Source organism: Lynx rufus, unplaced genomic scaffold (genome assembly GCF_022079265.1).
Source record: "Lynx rufus isolate CCGP_SWC_20201006 ecotype Redwood Valley unplaced genomic scaffold, mLynRuf1.p SCAF_2, whole genome shotgun sequence".
NCBI classification, from domain to species: domain Eukaryota; kingdom Metazoa; phylum Chordata; class Mammalia; order Carnivora; family Felidae; genus Lynx; species Lynx rufus.
This window is the reverse complement of record NW_025814834.1, coordinates 30,853,343-30,876,512: the sequence shown is the minus strand read 5'-3', so window position 1 is coordinate 30,876,512 and position 23,170 is coordinate 30,853,343. Positions and strand designations below refer to the sequence as shown.

General features: G+C 37.6%; 1 protein-coding gene across 4 annotated transcripts in view; it reads left to right on the top strand.

Annotated features, from left to right (window-relative positions):
- Positions 1-23,170, top strand: part of PARD3B (par-3 family cell polarity regulator beta) — a 1,011,734-nt gene that overhangs the window by 538,736 nt on the left and 449,828 nt on the right. For all 4 annotated transcript variants that reach the window (XM_047084837.1, XM_047084838.1, XM_047084839.1 and 1 more), the window contains exons 5-9: positions 3,439-3,527; positions 11,973-12,059; positions 17,591-17,716; positions 20,139-20,491; positions 22,831-22,970. In XM_047084837.1, the coding sequence (XP_046940793.1) occupies positions 3,439-3,527; positions 11,973-12,059; positions 17,591-17,716; positions 20,139-20,491; positions 22,831-22,970 (795 nt within the window). The remainder of the gene's footprint in view (positions 1-3,438; positions 3,528-11,972; positions 12,060-17,590; positions 17,717-20,138; positions 20,492-22,830; positions 22,971-23,170) is intronic.

Here is a 23,170-nt window from a genome sequence, read left to right as displayed (position 1 = left end):
TTAAGCGTCTAACTCTTGATTTTGGCTCAGGTCATGATCTCACAGTTCTTAAGATCCAGCCCCGCATTGGACTGTGCTCTGACTCTGTGGAACCTGCTTAAGACTGTCTCTCTGATCCTCCCTACACACGTGTGTGCTCACTCTCTCCCCCTCTCTCTCTCCCTCTCAAAAATAAACAAACATTAAAAAAAAAACTCTTAGAAGAATATATAGGAGTGAATCTTTGTGACCTTGTAGTAGGCAATGTTTCTTTGATACAATGCCAAAAAGCACTAGTGACAATAGGAAAAAAGAAAAGATAACTTGAACTTCATTAAAATTAAAAACTTTTGTGCTTCAAAGGGCACATTGAGAAATTTCAAGAAATGTCTCCCACAGAATGGGAAGAAATATCGGCAAATCATGTATCTAAGGAGTCTGTGTACAGAATATTTAAAGAACGCTTAAAATTCAGTAATAAAAGGATAAATATTTAGATATTTCTTCAAAGAAAAGGTACAGATGTCCAATAATCACATGGGAAGATGCTCAGCATCATTGGTCATTATAGAGAAATGCAAATCATTAGCCATTGGGGACGTGCAAAATAAAAACCACTTCACACACACTATGATAGCTCAAATTTAAGAAAGAAAAATAAAAAGTGCAAAAAGGCGAGGACTGAGAGAAATTGGAATCCTCATCTATTGCCAATAGGGATGTAAAATTGTGCAACACTTTGGAAATAGTATAGCAGTTCCTCAAAATGTTTAACAGAGTTACCATATGACTCGGGAATTCTACCCCTACGTATATATCAAAGAGAAATGAAAACACATATGCACACAAGAACTTGTGGTTCTTAGCCACATTATTTCACAAGTGAACATTATTTCAAATGTTCATAGCAAAATTATTTATAATCAAAAAAAGTGGAAATAACCCAAATGCCCATCGAGTGATGAATGGGTAAACAAAACGTGGTGTATTGATACAATGGAATATTATTTAGCCGTAAAATGCAGTGAAATATTGACACATGCTACAATATGAATGAACTTTGAGAACCTTATACTCAGTGATAAAAGCCACATATCTTATGATTCTGTCTGTATAAAATGTTCATAAGACATAAATTCTTAGAGACAGAAATTAAATTAATGATTTCCAGGAGTGGGGTAGGCAGAATGAGGAGTGATGGCTCATGGGTATGCAGTTTCTCTTTGGGGTTTTGAAATTATTTTAAAATTAGACAGTGGTGATGATTGCAAAATTCTGTGGATAAGCTAAAATAGACTGTACTTTTTAAAAGGGTTAATTTAATAACCCTTAAATAAATACACTTTAACCTTTAAATAAATTAAATAACCTTTAATAAAAGGGTTATGTGAATTATATCATAATGTGCCTTCTATAAGAAAAAAAATAGTAGGTCTTAAAGCCCCAGTGAAGCCTCTCAGTGCTTGAGGCTGCATTCCTGTTGACATCTTAAAATGTTGCAACCTCATGAGCGATTCTGCCCCAGAACTCCCCTATTGAAGCCACTTCTAAATAGTTGATTTCCAGAAACTATGAGAGAGAATTGTTGTTGTTGTTTTTAATCCATTTAATTTGGGAGTAATTTATTACACAGCATTTGGAAACTAATACAATGCCATTCTACCTCATGCATTCGTTAACATTCACTAAATGAGCTCTGTGTGTTGTGTACTTGGCAGAGGACTAGACATGTCCTTACCCTTCATAGCACTTCATCTTGTGTAAGAGGGTCAGGTAGGAAAGTATGGTTTCGACAAATGCAGCCATCAAGTGTTCTGACATGTGCAATAGTCACAAGTTCAAATATTTTGTTGAATTGTCTGCCTAAGTATTTTTGTAACCTGCCCAGCCCTCTTTTCTCTGTAAGCATCTCTCAAGCCCTTCATAATAATATGAATGTTTGAAAGCTTTCAAAGACATTCATCTTTTAAGATTTGGTGCCCTAAACTAAAAAGTGTTCTTTAGCCTTTTAGATTTTCTTCCCTTTCTTTATCCCTGTGGAAAAGAGAAAACAAATTAAAAAAAAAAAGAAATAGAAAAAGAAAAATCTAGTGTAGACCAAGTCCTCCACAAAACCCGCAAGCCAATGTGAGATGTCACTACTCAGTCTAAAAGTGAAATACAGGGGTGCCTGGGTGGCTCAGTCGGTTAAGCATCCAACTTCAGCTCAGGTCATGATCTCACGGTCCGTGAGTTCAAGCCCCACATCGGGCTCTGTGCTGACAGCTCAGAGCCTGGAGCCTGTTTCAGATTCTGTGTCTCCCTCTCTCTCTGACCCTCCCCCGTTCACGCTCTGTGTCTCTGTCTCAAAAATTAATAAATTTAAAAAATAAATAAATAATAAATATAAATAAATAAATAAAAGTGAAATACATTTTACTCATTTCACAATGACATGCTGCTTGAGTTGTGGCTCCACATCTTGTTTTCTTCAAGATATGAACCTAATTCCTTTATGCCCAACCTCTGACCTGATATATTGTCTTCCCTTGTTGTTGAAATGATGCTGTCAGATCCATGAATGTTCTGTTTACAGGTGTGGTTGTTGACAACGGGTCTTTCTTTCTCCATGTGGTTTGTTGTTTTGGTGAAACCTGAGTCCGTGAAGAACACTGTGACTTTGCTTCTAAAGAGTGGTGTATCTGCAGAACCGCTCTGTTAAAGTACAGCTCAGAAGCCTAACAGAAATCTAATGCCTTCCAAGTGAGATTCTAAATCAACTTGCTTTTTGGAATCCATTCTCCCTATGTGACAGCCAACTCAACTTTGCCACTGTCTTGGAGGACTCTACTTCCCTGACCCTTTTCCCTTTCTGTAGCGGAAGAGTGCTTACCATTTTAGAAACTAAGTGGTTAATTTTAGTTTCTCTCTGCTGAAGATCATTCTCAGAGTGAAAGTCTTATGACAAAATAAGAACTCCGGATTTCTTTTCCTGCCACAGTCCTATTACACTTTTGACCGAAGTGACCTTTCCAGGCAACTTTTTTTTTCCATGGACTTTGCTTTCTTTATATTTTTAGTGTCACCAGGGGGTGCAGGCAAGTACAGTACATTAAAGCCAATACATCACCACCTGTCAGTGGCACCTTCCCTTTGGTACCCCTTTTCCTTGCTGATGTAAAACACTCAGTCCCAAAAGCTTATGGTTGAGTAGCAGGAAGCTAAATGATGTATTCCACAGCTCTTAACATATTGGCTTGTGTAAATGGCCCGTTTGAGTATTTCAGAAACCAAATGGGAGAGAAAAGAACATTGAAAGCCCTGAAAAGATTAACACCTGTTTCCAGTCTTCAAAGAAATTGGAGCATACTGTGTATATCTAGAGGAAAACCATTTGCTACCTCACATTGAGACATTTTATTCAAATTTTCAGTTCTAAATGCATAGCATCCACATGCTCATGGGTTTGTTTGACTACAGGATTCCACACAGAACTTAGAAGATGGAGAAGTTATGAATGGTGTGCAGACAGAACTCCTGGCATCGCTGAAAACCAAGGATGCATTGAGGTATTCTCTTTACGTGAATCAGAGTATTTTAGTTATTTCAGGTTGATGTTTGTTTCTTTCACAATTTGTAGCTGTTGTTTTTTTTATTTTATAGGGAAGATGAAGATGAGTAACATAGTGGAGTGAAACCTTCCCAATTCTAAAATTAATTAGTCATTCTTTTATTTCCTTTTATGATATGAGAGCCTCCTGACAAACATATAGGAATGAGCCTCCACGTCTTTCAACTCTTCTGCAACCTGGATTTCTTAATTGCTTTTTTCCCCTTTGAACAACAGTTTAAAGTGAATTTTCGGAGTTCATTCTGGTTGAGTGTTTTACAGGGACGTTAGCTCCTTGAATATTAGTTTGCATTGTGTTTTCACCATCTTGCAATATTTTACTCAATGTATGTAAAATGAATCCCGTCTGTCACCCAGGATCTTTCATGTTTTTAATGTAAGTAACTCATTATATGAATTCCTTTGCTCTCGCACTTAACCGACACTGCCTTTGTTCTGCACTGATTTCTAGTTCTGCCTTCGCTATTGCATGGGTTCGGCTCCCAGTTTCGCTGCTTAGCAGTTCTATGAGCTTAGGCGAGTTACTCATCTCCCTTTGCCTTAGTTTCCAGTCTGTAAACAGAAATAATATTAAAACCTTCTTGAGAGGGTTGGTATGAAGATGAAATGACTTAGTGTACGTAAAACACTTTGAACAGTGCCTGGGCCAGAGTAAGCCCTGGGGGTATTGGCTGCTGTTGGCTACCACTGTTACTGTTACCATTGTCACCATCGTCTCTGTTATGAGGAGGGGGGTGCTGATCATCACCACCACAACCACCATTCTTACCGTCATTTTTTCTAAGTTGCTTCACATTTTGTACCGGGAAAGTAATTCCATGTTCAATAGATTATTGGCTTCAGCGCTCAGGGGTGATGCTTCTGAGGTTGACAGTCATTCAGTTATTCATGTACTCAACCTATTCTTTTCATTCAGTCCAGTTACTAATAGTTGCCAGGCATTTTACATGGAATTAGCTTTTTAAAAAAAATATGTGATCATCCTTTATCACACTGAAATACTGTGCAGACTTTCCTGAGGCTTACAATTTATAGCCACGTGACATAGTAGTCCTGTTTAGATTATATTTCTTTGATTACTGAGATGCACAACATTAAAATTTTGGTATATGAAATCTCCTGGGCACTGTCTTTTGAGAAGCTTGATAAGATTGTTTTTGGAGGTGGACATAATGAATGTAATACTCTTCTTCTATTTGCCTTTAATTTCATTTTTTTCAATGTTAGCTCTTGGTAAAGTTTGCTAACATCTTGGCTAAATGTTAGGTAGATAGATGCTGTTGAGTGAACAGTTGTTTGATTTATGCCTAGAGGAACAAAGTAGCTAAACTTCCTCCAGGTACAAAGAATTGAGAGGAATAGAGTATAGGAATTAAGAAAAAAATCTTTAATTAAAATATATGTATGCATATGTATAATTTGATTATCAAAACAGCATTTTTGCAAAAGTCTTATCACATTTAGTAGGCTAATAAATTGCAATTTAGAGCAATTAAGTAACTTCTAGAGACCCAGTCTACCCCCACCACTCTTGTCTCCAAGTTCTTAGAGTGCAGTGTTACCTGCTATGTACATCTTCCCGTATTCTTTGGTGTTTTATTTCATGGTAAGAAACTTAATGTGGTGAATGCCAGTTTGGAGAAATGAGCTGAAATCAGGGTCAAGTTCAGAAAGTAGAGTAAGTGGAAACTCTCAGCACTTGCCGGCTCTTGGGTAGGATAGAGGGAGAATGAGAGGGATCTTAATAGCATGGAATGCACAGCCAGCAGCTGAAAGCTTGGAGATTATAATTTTAGGAGAGGACATAGGTTCCAGCTGCTATGGGATGATGAAGAAACAAATGAAGAGGAATTAGGAAGTCACTTTTGGCTGTGTTCCATGGTCAGCATTCTCCTGGGGCAAGGAGAACATGATATCCCACAGAGCTTGGCCCAAGGAGAGTACTTTGGCCTCACTTCAATGTAGGTGACATAGAAACCAGTAAATTATTTCCAGAGTCCATCTCAAAATGTTTTGAACCTATTCCTGTGTTTTAATTCCAAGAGTCACTGCTCAAGCCTTCTTTCCCTTTCAGACTGTTGTAACAACCTACTATCTCTTCTCTTGAATATCAATCTCTCTTTATCTTAATGGATCTCCTGTATCACTACTAGATAAAATTTCTTAAAACACAGCATTCGTCAAACCATTCCTTCATTCCTGAACCTTTTGATTTCATTAAATCCTGAGTTTGAACACTGCCTATGTGACTTTGGACTAATTATTTAACCTTTTGATTTTTTTTTTAATATGGAAAGTGGGTAACATGATCATATAGGTTATTTTGAAGATTAAATGAGATTTAGCACAGGCAGTTGCACTTAGCACAATGTTAAATGAAAGGCTGGATAAATACTAATTGCTACTGCAGTTATGGTTAGCACACATACTACAGTTTATTTTAACTGTCATTCTCCCATATAAAATTGGGAATCCTCCAAGGGATTCCTGACACTTAGTACAGGTCTTGGAACATGATAGCAGCATATTTGTTCACTGAATGAATGGTTAGAACACATTGCTGCATACATCATAAGCATACCTATTAACTGCTCACCCATTACTAACACATTTATTTAAAGAAATTTAACTGTTAGAAGGAGTTCTCCAAATAGTCTTACAATATGTATGTCTTATGAAGCACTACTCAATTTATCTTGATCTTAACATGATGGAACAAGAGGTTTCTGTTGGGTGTTTGGTTTGTTTGTTTGTTTGTTTTTAATAACAAGCAATATGTGCAAAAAGCCTTCGCCTCATTTCTAAATTCTACCTCATTCCCGATCTCAACCTATTCCTTGACACATCTCCAAGTTAGCCTCCTCCAGACTTCCTTGTTTTTCCAGGCTTAAAATGGCCATCAGGTTTTATTTTTTTGCCTCTGATATCCATTCATTTGGCAAATTATTGGGAGAGTCTGTGTCAAAAAGAGTAACTACAACAACAACAAACCCTTGAACTATCCCCGGGTGTCCATCCTTTATTCCTGTAATTATTATTCAAACCCTACTACCTCTCAGATTATTGTGATTTACTAGTTCCTGTCTCAAGGACCAATCTCTATCTTGTCTTTCTCTTTTCTAATTGATCCCACATATCATTGCCAGATGAATATTTCTAAAGCACAGCATTTATCACACCACTTCTTAGTACCAACACCTTTACTGGCTCCATTTTCTGTAAAACTAAATGTGCTTTTTTTTCAGTGTGAAATTTGACCTATCCCTTTGAGATTTGATCTCAAGCTGATGGTTCAACCTTCTCTTCTCAATACCTCCCCCATGTTTTCCTTCCTTTCTCTTTGCTCACTAGCCTTTTTCTTTTAATATCACAACCAGTCTGTGTGCCCACAAACCATTCTGGTTCACTGTTCCTGCATAGATGGTGTTCTCTCATCTGCGTGCCCTCTCCGTCCCCTCACCTACTTTTTCTGATGGAAGAACTTTTTGCCCTTCGTAGTTACATCTAAAATGTACCTCCTTCAGGAAGATTTTTGTGATCTCGCTTCTCTGCCTGATGTTGCACTAATTTCCTCCGAGCCTCACTGGAAAGTGCTTCTGCTTTGAAACTCACATGCACGTAGTTAAAAATGCCTGCTCTATAGAATACAATAAATTCCAGTTTGAAACCTGACTCTACCTTGTATAAATGATGTAATGTTGGGCAATTACTTTACCTTTCTAGGTATCAGTTTACTTCTCTGTAAAATGGAACTGGTATGTTTATACATTTGATAGGAGTACATGTTATCATGCCAGAAGGCAGTTAGCACATAATAGCTTATAATCATTGAGAATACACTACAATTACTACTACTATTCCATTGCTTTGTATTATTCTTTATTACCTGTCTTAACCTGCTCCTAGGTTATGAACTCCTCAGATATTGGCCTCTGTGTTTTCCCTGCAGAACATCCTCATTGGAACTACTACTCAATAAATATATACATTGAATTCAGGTATATTAAATGAATCCCACCACCATCAACAACAAAATACGTGATTTACTCAGTATATTTTCATCAACAAGACATCATGACCAAGCAGACTTCCATGCCACCAACAAACTCTTCTGGGAGGTCTTTATGTCTTCACTTCATCTCTAATACTGTTCTGTATGGCAGACCTGTGCTTTAGTGCCTAAAGAACACCGGCTAATACCTTCTACCCATTTATTGCCCATCATCTTGTCTATGGCACCAGTCATCATGAAGGAAATGTGTTCCTCACTCCTGCAGTACTTAAGAATATTTTCAAAGTCGAGGCGCCTGGGTGGCTCAGTCGGTTAAGCATCCGACTTGGGCTCAGGTCATGATCTCGCAGTTTGTGAGTTTGAGCCCCAGGTTCAGCTCTGTGCTGGAAGCTCGGAGCCTGGAGCCTGCTTCGGATTCTGTGTCTCCCTCTGTCTCTGCCCCTACCCCACTCACACTCTGTCTCTCTCTGTCTCTCTCAAAAATAAATAAACATTAAATTTTTTTTAAAGAATATTTCAAAGTCTCACTGAGGGGGCACCTGGGTGGCTCAGGGGGTTAAGTGCCCGATTCTTAATGTCAGCTCAGGTCATGATCTCAGGGTTCATGGGATCAAGTATCAGGCTTCATGCTGACAATGCAGGGCCTGCTTGGGATTCTCTCTCTCTGCCCCTCCTCTGCCTGTACACAAGCATTATTCTCTCTCTTTCTTTCTCAAAATAGATAAACTTTAAAAATAAAAGTCTCACTGAAGAAATCAGTTGAGAAAAAAATGGAAAGTTTGAGATAATTTCCTTTTAACCCATAAACTTATTCCCTCAAAAAGTTTTAATAATCATCCTAATAGCTGATACTTATTGAACCTTTTGTATATGCCAGGTACTGTGTATATGATGTGTATGTTATGTTCTCTAATTTTTCTTAAACCAAACATTCTATTAGGAATTTATCTTTATTTTCTTATAGTCCAAATGAGGAAACTGATACTTTTGGTCTCAGTTTAAATGATTTACTCAGACATCTGGCTCAAAGCCTCCACTAAGATACACTTTCTCTCTCTACTTTCATAAGTTAGTCATGATTTCCCTCCAAAGCAAGATATCCCCCACTACCTACACTCAGTCCTGTCTCTCCCTTACCCTAAGTGAGTGGCCTGTGACTGAGTTGAATAATCTCAATGTTAAAAATGCTGCCCGTTTGCCTTGTGTGAGGAATTGGACCTGTCTGCAGCTCTTGTATTCTTTCCTCAAGCTTCATGTGTTTCTTCTGGATGGAACGACATAGAGCACTTGCCACTGAGTTCCTGCAAGGTAGCTGCTCATGACAGGCTCACTTTTAACCTCTTATTCTGTACCTTCACCCAGACTTTTGTCCTAACATCTTAGCTAATAACAGGTTCCCAGCAATTACTTGAATCACTGCGGTGGTTGGATCTTAGAACATTTAGCTTGATTAATACTATTGGATTGAATGTTCTGTGACTGTCTGCTTTGGTTTTAGTATGTCTTTAGAAAGTTGTATAAAGTTAGCTGTTTAGATCCGAGCACAGCTTTTAGCTTTTCTCGGTGTAATTTTTTACCCTTTACCCCCGTTTCATTTTGAATCTGTTTTTCACAAGAAGCTGCCAGTTCCTTTTTCTTTCCACTGCTAGAATATCCTCTCCACCTCATTCTCTAAATTTTCCGTTCTCAATCTGCCTCCAAAACGTAAATTAATGTATATGCTTTCTGCTCGCTGGTCCCTGAAACCTACTCTGTGTTTTGCCTAAACAAATGGCATTAATAGCATATTTCCATGTTGTAGTAAAATCTCACTTTATGAGATTAGAATACAAATAATTGTGTCTAGCCCTAGTTGCTGTGTTTATCTTTCATGAAAGGTGCATATACAGAGAATGCTGCAGAACTCCAGCAGGTACATATAACACAATAGTTTTGTTCCGCACTTTTAAAATAAATAAAAATATATGGACTCATCTGTCAGGCTTCCTTTTTCAAAAGCCTTTCTTTCCATCTTGGAATAATGGATAGCATTTTATGAAGAGCATGGCAAAACATGGTATGTATAAAACTTATAATGACTTGAAATATTAAATAATATTTAATTCTCTATAACTTCCTGAATATTACAGTCTACAAAATCAAAAGTCTTTTATGATTTTTTTTTCTGGAATAATATTTTTACGATAGTAGTTTAACATTTGTCACATATCCTTCTTGCCAAATTATTGTGACTCTTGTGTATATAGATAGCATGGGCTTATTCTGAGATATCGAAAACGAGAAACTTACAAAGTATAAATGAACCTTTAAACTGCATCTCCAAAATGGTTGTAGTGTTTTGAAACAAGATTGATTGCTTTAACAAATTATAAGATTAACTTTATTAAGTGAGTGTAAAAATAGAGGATTGTTAGTTCCTAAGGAGTAGGTATCAGCATAATACGTAACATTTATTATGTTTTACAGGAGGGGTTTTGAGCTAGGTAAAGAAATGTTTGCAAAATAGATAAGAAAAATCATAAAGCCATTCTAGAAATTATTAAGCTGAAATTTTGAACTCTATACTAAACACTTACATTCCAAAAGCCTCAATATAATACATATGAGTGCTATTAGCACATGGATATTTAATACATTTGTTAGGAAAGATTTGTGTTATGTTCTAAGTGCAAAACTATAAAAATACATAGTAAAGGTAGAGATAAGAAAAGTTTTAATGGTTAAATGAGATTTTTGTCTTTGTTTCTAAAAGTCTTTAGAACAGTACCATTACCCTAGAGTGTTAATACTTTGGGTTTACTCTTCCTCAAATACCTACAAATGAACTATAAATCGGTTATTATATAAAAATTGTTGCTTTGTGGCCCATTAAAAGCTATACAACTTTCTCTTCCCAGTAGATATTTTATATTCAGAGCATATAATGTATACCTACATATAGTATTTCATATATATGTGTATTCGTATAATATCTGTATTCTCACACTGAAAGTATCAAGAAGAATCTATTTTATCCCATGATATTATCACTCTAAGATTTGTTTTATTTTTAACTTTTTCTCGAGGCCTCTGATATAACCTGCTTGACTGAACAAGTTTTAAATATATCAGCAATATCTGAGCAAAACTCATTTGAAATTTATTATCAGATTGAAATTCCATCATATTCCACAAATGCTAGAAACTGACATGCTCTTTTTTACAGTTCCTAATGATAATAAGTTTGCAATAGAAACACATTAAAAATAAGCCTAGTCCACTGATGAGAATATATTTAATGTATTTATATTAGATTGCTGATAATTCAGAGAGCACTAAATGCAGAGTGAATTCATCAGGCATTTTACTTTCTTATGCTGTTCTCAACTTTCTAGCAAGGAGCCAAAATTTCACCATTTTCAATTTGGAACAGAAAAGCATTTGTAACAGCTGTAGCTCTTAATTTGACATCCAGTTTCAGGTCATTTTCATGTAAATAGGAAACAATAGAGACTTGCTTACAATTTCCATAACAGGGATGTTTGCTTCAACTTTATCATTTTTCCTCTGGCAATTTTATTTTCTGTCTGTGGGATTAAAGGAGCCAATAATTGTTCACGGTTATTATTTTTCATCTTCATAAAAACTTGTTAGTTCCGCTCTTTATTACTCAAAGTTTCCCAATGTCTTGTATATTTCAGTCATACACACAATCCATTAATGTTTCTAGCTCATCCTCTCCTTAATCTGGAGTAGGTTAGGCGGGTCAGGCTTTCTATTTCTTTCTATAATACATTTTCCCCAGGCTTTACAACTTCTTTTTCTACCTCTAAAAAAAAGTAGGAGGTGAAAATTTAGAATTGTTCCATTGAATACAACTGATGCCTTACTGAAAGGCAAGTGTAAGTTTTGATTTATAATGCTCTGAACATGCCCATATGTATTACCAACTGTGGCTTCACTGTTGTAAAATGTAATTCTGTGCTTTTTCTGATAAATACATATTTTATTTCAATTTTCCTGTTCTGGAGAGGAGAGCCTACTTTATGCTTAAGCATAGATAGGCTTAATTCCATGTATTTTATCATCTGTAGAGTAATTTCAAGTGTGTCTCAATGGGGAGAAATTTCATTTTTGTGTACATCCTTTTAGATATGTTGATTTATGCAGATTAACTTAAATAGGAAGTTATTTTTGTGGGTCGTTATTTCCATTTGTTTCTCTTCTGGGGAAAAAAAATAGAAATCAGATAGTCTTAAACATTTTTATTTCCTGTATCTCGTGAAAATACCAGCAAATCATATACTCCTTTGATTTCCTCTCTGCTGTGGAATTTACAGTAGTTGTGTTTTTTTTTATAATATGCTTCTTTTTTTTTTTTCCCTGCCCCAGTGATATGACAAGAACAGTGGAGATTTCTGGGGAAGGAGGCCCCTTGGGAATACATGTAGTGCCTTTCTTTTCATCTCTGAGTGGAAGGTAAGATGTTTTCTTTATATCAGAAGCTCATGCTAATGAAAAACTTGACTTCAGCTCATTTTCCCAGACACATTGCAGAAGAGGATTAAATGTATATCTCCGTTATTCAGATAGATACCTCAATATATAATGTCTGTTGGCCACTTACGTGTTGGAAACAAAGTCATTTCCTTATAGGATACAATGGAAAATAAATAATATCTATAACAGTTTCTGCATATCAGTGACATGTAGTAAACAGAATGCTTGGAAAAGATTTTAACGTATTTTTAGGCAAATATTGCCACTGAATTTTTTTCATGTTCCTAAATACAATTCCAAAGTGAGTATAGTAATCCAAACTGATATTTCCTGATACTGCTCAGGTATATAGAACTTAGGATAATAAATATTCTAGCTTTATAAGTAGCTGTATCAGAAGCTATGTGTTTTCATGATTTTAAGTATAAGTAAAATGCCATTGTGCTGTTTTTTTTCTAAAATAAAATGTAATCATTTAAAAATAGTATACCACATCCCTTTGAAATTATACTGTAATCATTTAAAAATAGTATACCACATCCTTTTGAAATTATATTGTTAAATCCATAGTGGCAAATGAGAATTTAGATGTCAGCATTTCTTGAAATTCATGTCCACCTAACTGAATATAAAACTTGTTTTACTGATGGAAATGAAAGTATGTGTCTGAGAGTTAATATTACTATTCTTTTAACAACTTTACAAAACTAGTATCAGATATTATGTCATTGTTCAATAAGATGACTGCCTTTAGCACAGATTGATATTGACAAGGGCTATGTTAAAAGAAAGGGCTTTTCTTAAAAGAAAATCAGTTTCTCACTCATGATATGATTTTAATTAATTTGCTAAATTAATTTCTCTTATATCAAATGCTTCACTGAAAAGGCAGAATGTCTCATTTTAGCGTAGCAAAGCAAAGTCCAGAAAAGTCAGTTGAATTTTTTCAAAGTCACACAAAATCCAGATCCATACCCCCTCACTCCATTGCTCTTTCTAGAGCAAAAATTTTCCCAAAGGTTATATAGTATTCATTTACTGATTCTGAATATTTATTCAGTTCAGTCTGCCACATAGCAGGAAAAGCAGATTTAGTCATGATATTTTGGTTGGCATCATTTTCAGCAGGTAGCCATCTGCTACCTGTAATTGCAAAGTCATCACCTTTTTTTGCAAATAACATCTGATGCCAAGCTCTTGCTGGAATGAATGTTCTCTAAAAAGAAATGAACTGAAAAGCTAGTGGCTCTTATTGTTTCATTTCCTGTATGTGTTAATAAGTGTGTTTATAAATGTTATGGGTTATGGCACAGGACAAGCTGAGGTTGTTTTTGATAGACAGGAAGAGTATTTATCCAGTTGTCATGAGAAATTCTAATGGCTTTTGGCAGAAGTATACTGATAGAGCTTTGTGAAATGCCAGAGCGGTTAAATTACCAGGCCCTTTAGCTTAATGAAGCTGGAATAGAACACAAGATCATCCCAATTTCCAAAACATGAAGAAATGTACGATGTGACAGTCACCATACGTCATTTTCAATAGTTCGGAAAACAGGTTGACCCTATAGACCAGAAATCACCATCTTTTACATCAAATGAGAAAACACACTAAAATGTATTGATTTCTTCCATTCTCCTTCCTGGTTCTGATTTCTAGCATAAGCCCTGAAGAATAGAAAGAGTGTTACACTTGGATTCAGAACAATTGGATTTGAATCTCAGTGTTCTCTCTTTCATAACTTTGAGCAAGTCCTCTAAGCTTGCTCTTGTGAATACCTACTTCACATAAAGGTTATGAGGATTAAATGACATTAAAAATATGAAAACTCCTTGTAAAACACACAACATATGAATGTGTAAATTATCAGTATTATTAATATTATGGCTAAAACGAAAAAGCCTGGTTCACAAGTGAACTTTTATAAGTTCATGGTCAACTGTTTAGTAACTTGGTGAAATAGTTGTATATTTTTTTTTTTGCTATCCATTAGTATTATAGAAAGGAAATTTAATTAAAAAACATAAAAAATAATATGGAAGTGGAGACATGAGCCAATAAAAGTTAAGAAGTAATGAGTACAGGCTGAAACAGCACACTTAACTCAACCCATGTGTTTAGATGCAACTGAGTACAGAGCGTGTCACACAAGTGTCTGACTTCATAATGCCATATGGTTTCAGTGTGTGAGCACGGGGGCTGGGGGGGTGGGTGAGTTAAGGTCATAGTGGTATACTTAGTGCTTAATTTCCTTCCTTTTATTGGCTTGTGTCATTATTTTAAATTAGAATTTACATTTAATTATTTACTAAGACTACTGTAATTGACTCTGCTTCCAATTTCTCCATATATATATATATATATATATATATATATATATATAGTTTTTCTTTTAGAAAAACACTGCCATACCTGTTGTTGAATAGGAAACCCTGAGTGCAATACAATGGTGGCTGTACTAGATAAGGCCTCAATGGATTCATTAAGTACCATAGCTTAGGGTGTTGAATGCCACTTGTATGGAGACCCCTTGGCTTGCACAGTAAGAAACAAAACAAATATACACAAAACTGAGTTCTTGCAAAGTAAAAAGCTCTTTCATTTCATTGGCTTAAGAGAAAAAATAATGTAGTTTTGTTTTAGAATTAAAAGCATGAAATCTAATTGTTTTCCAGTAAAGGTAGCATAGTATACCTTAGTTTCCTAGTAAAGACAGCTGAATACGACAGAGAAGAAGGAACGGGTGGGTGAGGATCAACACATAATGCAAGGATAGGACACGTTTGGATAAAATTGCAAAGCTCGTAGAGTGGCCAAGGCCCGTGATACGGTGAGAAAAGCGGAAGAGGTCAAAGAGTGTGGGGTGGGTTAGCTTCTAAACGATTATTAGAAGAAAAAGAAGCAATTGTCCCCCCCCTCTTGTTCTGTGGGGCAGTGGATTTCAGCCTCCTTTATCACTGCTCACGAATGCAAATTAACTGGCTCCTCCCCAGCATTGGTCTTTAAGTCCCCTAGAGCCTTGGTCCCAGAGGACACGAAGACCACAGCCTGCAACTTTGGGTCAAAAGGATAGTGAGAGATTTCTTTTCTTAGCCTTCTCATACTGGTCTGGATGAAATCAAACTGGAGGGAATCCATCCCTTCTGTGGAAAAGAGAAGGCAGGAGTGGTTTGTTGCCAGGAACCAAACTAATAAAATCAGTCAGTTTTACATTTTACCAAAATTACCTCTGACACATGGGTTTTACAGTTGAGCTTATCCTGTCAATAAATTTTTCATGGAAAGTTAGGTTATTTGGATCAGCGAGGTTCACATCGCATACTCCAGCTGTAATATGCCAGCTAAATTGCAACCCAGTGGCCTGAAAGAATTAATTCATCTCCCAAAATGTGAAATTAAATCCTAGGGAGTAACATTACATGACTGATGATGTACTGAATTAAATTAAAGGAAGACTTGAATGCTTGTTAAAAAAATATCGCTTACATAAACGAGTTTATAACCACATGTGAGCCTCCTAATGGATCATGTTATTGTGAATCCACCAAAACAAAAATCCAAAATGTGAACTATTACAGAGTTGTTTCATTTAGGAAGAAACACTATTTTGTTCTATTTCTTCTTCTTCTTCTTTTGCATGTCGACTAGATCATTTTTTAATATTATGTTATGAGATTAAGGTAGGATTAGTTTCTTAAAAATATTAATTTGAATCTCAGATCCTTTATCAAATAGTAGCTTTGGCCCCTTTTTCTTCCACACAGAATATTGTGAATTTACTAACATAGAACCAGGAATGCAGTGTATAAAACACCCCCTGTACACTTGTGCCCATGACCCTGAGCCTTCCCTACTATAGGTGGCGTGACTGTCTCCTGCATCCACTGGAGTAGAAAGCTAAATACCACCGCATGTGCCACCCCTTGCCATCTTCAGATGACACGAGCTCATTAAATGAACTGGGTCCTGGGGGCAAAGGGCTCACTGTGAGGCTGCTCTAAACGGGAAGATGATTTTCTCCTCCACTTTCATTAGAGATTGCCCTTCCTCCATGGATGCCCCTGTTATCCACGTACAAAATTTTCTCATATTTTATTCAGATCTGAGATTTAATACAAAGGGGCTGTGTGATAACATACAAGGCCTGTATACAAAAAAAAAAAAAAAAAAGAAAGAAAGAATGATTAAGCAGAAAGACAAGAGGATGAGGGACAAGGAGATGGCTGTTTCTCCATGCCCAGCAGATTCCTCTTGGAAAACGTATCTCTCTGTCTTATTCTGGGAACACAGCTAGGACCCTGACATGCCCCAGGAGGAAGCTAGGTCGCATGAGAAATAGCTGAAACATACACAAGTTTGATGTCTTAGTTTTGGGTTTAGATACTACCAAAATGTAAGAGTCACATATACACACACACAATCTAATTCTTGATTGCTATCGTTTTCTTTCTCCTGTAATTGACATTTTTTTCAACCCTTCCCTCCTGACTCTGAGCCACAGCCACAAAGCACCATTAGCCTCCGGCTCTCTTCTCTGAATCCCAACGCTTACTGGTTGAAATTTCAGACAAGTCTTCCCAAAGCCCTGCCCCATCATGTCACCGTCTCCCTCAGAAGCAGTGAGCGGTGACTGTACTGCTCTTTCCAGCCTCATTCGATTGAGTCCATCAACTAGTGTCCGAGGCCCCTCTGTGTGGCTCTGGCCTCCCCATCCAGTGTTGGCTCCCCACATAAACACACAGCCTTCATCCTGCCACCAGGTGTATCCCTTTCTCCCCCTACCTAAATCCTACTCATTCTTCTGAACCAGTTTACATCCCATTCTCCCCCCAGATCCTCCTATGAAGACTGGACTTCTGGATGTCTGTAGGTTTTTGGTTTTTGCTTTTAATTTCTACTGCATGCCAAGCTCATACTGACTCATTGTCCTGGTCCTGTAGCCGTGTCTCCTATTCCTCCATCCTGAGCATGGGAAATGCTCCACGCATACTTGATTCAGGGGCACTAACAAATGGGACTGAACCGCCTTTTAAACTGAGCACAATGACCTGTGCTTAGGTGTCTGCTTTCTTCTTAAAATGCAAATTACTGGAACAGGTAGTAAGGCTGCGCAAAAGTGCGGTGAATGCCTAATCCTCTCCCGCTATTACGCCTCAGGTTGTCTCAGCACTAACCCATTACAGTCAGCCTTCTCCAAGCCAGAGGCCTCGGTATCCTCAACTCCACTGAGCTGTAGGGGTCTTTTCTAAGAATACCGCAAACATGGCAATGGAGTGATGGACCATTATACTCCGGGTCACTGTTGATGTGCATCTGTCTTGAAGGGCTTTCTCTCTTCAGTGGATTTTTTTTTTTTTTTTTTACTAAGGATTTAAGTGACAAACGGTTGCCTGAATATAAAGCGTAATTTCTTTCACAAAGAGAAATCGATACTTCTGAATAGTTGCAAGTGGAGAAATAATTAGCATATTATTACTCAGTAATTCTATTTCAACCTCAATTTTGCATTTAGGATTCTAGGACTCTTCATCCGTGGCATTGAAGAAAATAGCAGGTCCAAGCGGGAGGGACTATTTCATGAAAATGAATGTATCGTAAAAATCAACCACGTGGACCTCGTAGACAAAACCTTTGCTCAGTAAGCATTTTTTTTCCATTGTTTTATTTACTGTGTTGATCCCTGGAGTACTTAAAATCATCACTGAGCTCTTAGTGATCAGAACTGTAGGTAGTAGGTAGAATGTCTGGTCAGTCGCCTTTGAATGACCCCAGGACATCCATTTTCAAATGCATCTTATGTGTGAGCTGCCTTGAAGGCAGCCTGCACATGTCCCTGTCAGCCACAGGAATAGTAAACTGCGGAATACCCCAAGCCTTCCCGCCTGGTTGTCTGGATCATCGATAGATGGGTTTGTTTTGCTTGGGATATGGGTCAGTTAAACTGGTATTTAATGACTCTTTTCACAGACTGTTAGTTCAGCTTATTAATTAACCAGCTTTGTGTCTGCAGTCTTCCTTAAACCTAAACATCTGTGAGAGATTTCGGTGAGGACTCAGTAATAGAAACAAATGAAAAAAATAAAACAAAATATTCTCCCCCAAGAAGTCATTTTTCTGCATGTGAAAATGTTATGGGAATAGGTTCTCATAGCCAAGAATTAGAGTATGCAGTGCTGATGCCGATTTTTTTAAACGTATGTTGGCGTTGCAGTGGGGTTCCGGAACAAGGGAACAAATACTAATTAATATTCCTTAGTAATGACCACCAGCTTCTCTTGTTTCTGACCAAAACAACTCATTGTCTATATTCTCTGTACCATTCTCTGTCAGTATTTGTATGTTTGATGGCACCGGGAGTTGGGGGCAGGCGGTATAAGTGGTTGTGGGTAGGAGGGCCTGTGGGCACTGGTTGCTTAAGTGTGGAAAGAAATAAAGACTGTGGGAAGCCTGGGTGTCTCAGTCGGTTAAGCATCTGACTTCAGCTCAGGTCATGATCTCACTTCAGGTGAGTTCAGGCCCTGCCCACTTTGGGCTCCATGCTATTAGCATGGGATTCTCTCTCTCTCTTTCTGCCCCTCGTGGGAATCTCTCTGTTTCCTTCTCTCTCTGCCCCTCACTCACTCGCACCCTCTCTCAAACAAATAAATAAGTAAACAAATCTTATTCTCGAAAAAAAAAAAAAGAGAAGAAGAAAGACCGAAATGCCTATTTCTTAAAATAATAATACCATTCTACTTTTTACAAGAACTTGATAGGTATGCAATGTGGAAACGGAGGCTCATGAAAATTCAGTATGAAGGTAGTATGGAGTAGAAACTGACTCCCAGTCAAGGAACTAACCAGAGGAGTTGGGCTGCCTCTGTGAGATCTTCTCCCCCTCCCCCACCAACATGGAGAAGTAAGGTTGAAGTGGAGGTTGGTGGGTGGGGGAGGGGCACTCAGATGGCAGTTGGAATTATGATTAATTATTATTTGGTATGGCTGTTAATGACACCTAAAATAAAGGTAGCTTAAACAAGATGATTATTTTTTTTCCTGAAGACAACCAAGTGCAGAGGCGGCAGTCCAGAGGTGGTACGGCAGTTCCTCAAGCATCAGCAAGAGAGGCGTTTTCCATCTTTCTGCTTTGTCATCCTTACTAAGTGGCTGCTCTCTTTAAGTTGTGTCGTGGTCACCAGAGGGCTGCTGGGGTTCCCCCATCACTTCTGAGTTTCAAGAAAGAGGAGAAGAAAGAATTTTCTGGCTCCCAGCTTTCCTGTAACCCTTTTGGGTAGATCATGTTGGCAAGACAGGCTGGGCAAGGTAGTCAGGGGGCACAAGGAGGCAGAAGGATGAAGGAGACAAAAGGTAGTAGGAAATTTGAGGCAAAACACCCAGGACTAAGACAAAAAAGTAAAAAATACAGGCACTCTATAAGAGAATAGCAGGGAGGGTGCGTATTAGATTGATAATTCGCTATGACATTTGGTACAACCAGTATAATCGATATCTCCAGGAGGAAATGTTTGTGTCAGAATTGAAATTCTGGAACACAACGCATTTCAGGGAAGACCTGTACTTTCGAATAAAGCCCTAAAAGGAAACGACCTGATAATCTGGTCAGTAATACAAAATAATTTTTTTCATCTAAAATTAAAGTTTGCTTTTATATCTACTTTAGTAATTGCCTCTGGGCGGATTTTCAGATTTGGAAATACTCAAAAGTTGTGGGTCCTTGGACGGGTTATTTGATCTCTCTGAGCCTCATTTTCCTCATTTTGCAAAATAAGAGTGAATTATACTTACCGAAGAGGAAATGAGAAGATTAAGAAAGTTGTTAAAAAGATCAAATGAGAGAATTGTCCATGTTAGTCACCCAAGTGTCGCCAGCCCCGTGTCTGGGTACCTCGTGGTCAAGTCCTAAGTGGTAACTAGTACTTAGTTTGCAGCCATCCTGGTAGTAATAGTGACAGTTTCTCCTTTCCCTGTGCTACTGTGCTCTCCTGTTGCCGTGGTTTGGGGTGCATTAGGGGCCACGCTAGAGCGTGGTGTCGTGACATATTTACTCCCTCTCTTTGAAGGGCTCAAGATGTCTTCCGCCAGGCAATGAAGTCCCCAAGCGTCCTCCTCAATGTGCTTCCACCTCAAAACCGTGACCAGTATGAAAAATCAGTCATTGGACCGCTTAACATTTTTGGTGACAATGATGGCGTTTTGAGAACAAAGCTGCCTCCTCCTGTCCATGGAATATCAGGAATAAAAACAGGAACAGGAACAGGGCGTCCTGAAGAGGATGCATCGACTTCCCTGCAACAAAACAAGAGCCCCCGAGTCCCAAGACTGGGTAGAAAGCCATCCTCTCCCTCACTCTCCCCTCTCATGGGGTTTGGCAGCAAGAAAAATGCAAAGAAAATTAAGATTGACCTAAAGAAAGGTAATTATTACATGATGCTTAATAGCATTCTATTATTGTAACATGTAAAATTGGTTAAGAGAAATGCATTAAGGCTAATTTTGTTCATTCTCCCTTCATTTAATTGTATCGAAGAATAGATTTAAGTAAGTTACCTAAGTTTCTTGAAATTGTACTACTTTCTTATTCTTTCCTTCTGGAGAGTATAGCGTATTTGAAACAAAAGCAAAAATGATAAAGACAGGTTGGCAAATGGAAAGAACCATTGCAAACCTGAGAAAAACGTAACACTAAAGAAGCACTGAAATTCGGTGGAACCCTTTTTGCAACAAGATGAGTGATTTTTGTAGCACCTTGTAGATAGAGTCTAAAAAGCGCATATATTATTTCTGGTTCTCTAAGATAGTTTTATACCAGCTAAACATTTAGTTCTCAAAAAGCAAGTATGTGATCATTATAATGGATAATTATTATATATAATTATGTAAGTGAAATTTCGCTAATTCAACATTGCAAACAGTTTCTCAAAACATACTTAATTTCAAAAGCATGTATAACCTTACCTTCATCTTTTCCAACTTTTCTATGCATTTCAAGCCCAGATCAATGAGACTAGGGCATTCATATACATGCATATTTATGCAGTATTATACACATATACACACATAAGCATTCATGCGCTTCTGTGCTTTTGTTTATTTTGTAACCTCCTGATAATCCCTTCCCCCTCTGCGGCCTTCTGCAATCTGATGTGATTCTCAAGACTCAGTTCAAAAGAAACCAAAATCTCAAAGTTTTGTCTGAATTAATACAGAATTTAATGATCACAAGGTAGTTTTAAAATACTCATTAATGTATATCAAAAGAAAATAACATATGCCTTTAATTAGGATATGGTGGTTATTCTGAGAGGTCCTCTGGTCAGAATTTTGTCCCCCCTTAAGAATTCTGTACTGAGAAGAAACTGTATGGACTAGGAAGTACAAATTCTCTAGTGTGCTTAGCAATTAGGCTTTTTATATAAATGCATTGTTTTGGTTTTTTTTGTACAAATTATCCAGCTATGTCTAAGACATGGGATTGAGTGCTTTGAGGACAGATAAATCAGACACAGAACATAACTTAAGACTCCATCAGAAAGCCTTAAATGCAAAAATAAAGACTGTGACATCACAGCTGTACTTTGGGAAGATTAATCTGACAGCAGAATAATATGCCGAAGATGAGATCAAACAGTGAAGTATCAATAAAGGATACATTGCATCTGTCTAAATATAACATGCATGCCTTGTCCGGTGACTGGATGTAGGAGAAGGGAGAGAGAGAGAATTGCAGGTGGCTTGTTCAATGGTGATGCCATTACTAGAAATTAGAGTTTTTAGAAGATGAGTGTATGTGAAAAGCCCAGGATCTGAATTAGAGAAAGGAGGTCATAGTGAAGTTTGAAACACTGGTGGAAATGTGTGCATGGTCATATGTAAGAAGCTGACACCAGAGAAATTAGGGCCAAAGAGATTTAGGTGTCATCTATAGGGAGATGGTAACTGGAGCAGGAGCTGGCCAAGGCAGAGAATCTAGAAAACAAATTGTACCAGGTAAGAGCCTTGGGAAACATCTATGTTCATGTGGGAAAACCGTGGGTAAGAGAGAGTGACAGACATAATGTGATCAGAGAGGTAGGAAAATAATCAGAAAATAAAGGTATGAAAACCACAGAGGGGGCATTAATTTCAAGAAAACAACTGAGGAGAAGTGTCAAAGCTAGAGAAAGGGACAGATCAGAATAGGAAAAATTAGTGGATGTGGTCATGGGTAGGTCATTGGTGACAGAAGGCTGAAGAAGAAGTAAGATTGAAGTAAGCATTCTTTAGGGTACAGATATTTGAGCATACCTTCAGATAAAGTGAAAACCACATACTGGAAGAGAGAGATTGGAGATGCAAGAGTGAGGGAGGGGACAATGGGACGCAGCATGCAAGGAATCGAGACCCAGGTGCAGGGAGCTGCAGGGAGGCTAGCTGAGTGAGTGCCTGACGAAACTCATGTCAGATGGCCTTTGGCTTCTTATGGTTTACCGAGAAATCAATCTCCTGGGTTTATGGATAACATGTGGTATTTCTTCTGGTACCTCAATAAACGAAAGTGTTACACATCTGCATTGGGCCCTAAATTCACTTTGAAACCATCATGGCCTGTCAGGAACTATAATCTGTATTTGCAGCCAGAACAACTGAAGTGTGTTTAAAATATTTCCTGGAATGTAAATATTTACTTACTTGACATTAGTCTAAATTAGGTAGATTTCGCTGTTAAGGTTTCTACTTAAGGTGACCGTGCATTTTCCTGGTCTTACACACTAGGCCCTGAAGGACTGGGCTTCACTGTTGTTACCAGAGACTCTTCCATACATGGGCCTGGTCCCATTTTTGTAAAAAACATTTTACCAAAGGGAGCAGCAATAAAAGATGGCCGCCTGCAATCAGGGGACAGAATTTTGGAGGTAAGAATTGGAGCTAATATCTTCAGTAAAGTATCCTGGGTGTTTACATAAATACATTAATATTTATATTTTGAACATAAAAATTGAAAATTATCACTTGTAGACAAGATAAGGACTTTAATTATATTAAAAAAACTGACTTTAAGCCCCCATAGAGTCAGTTATGAAAGGACAAGTAACACTGAGAACTCTTCCCTGTT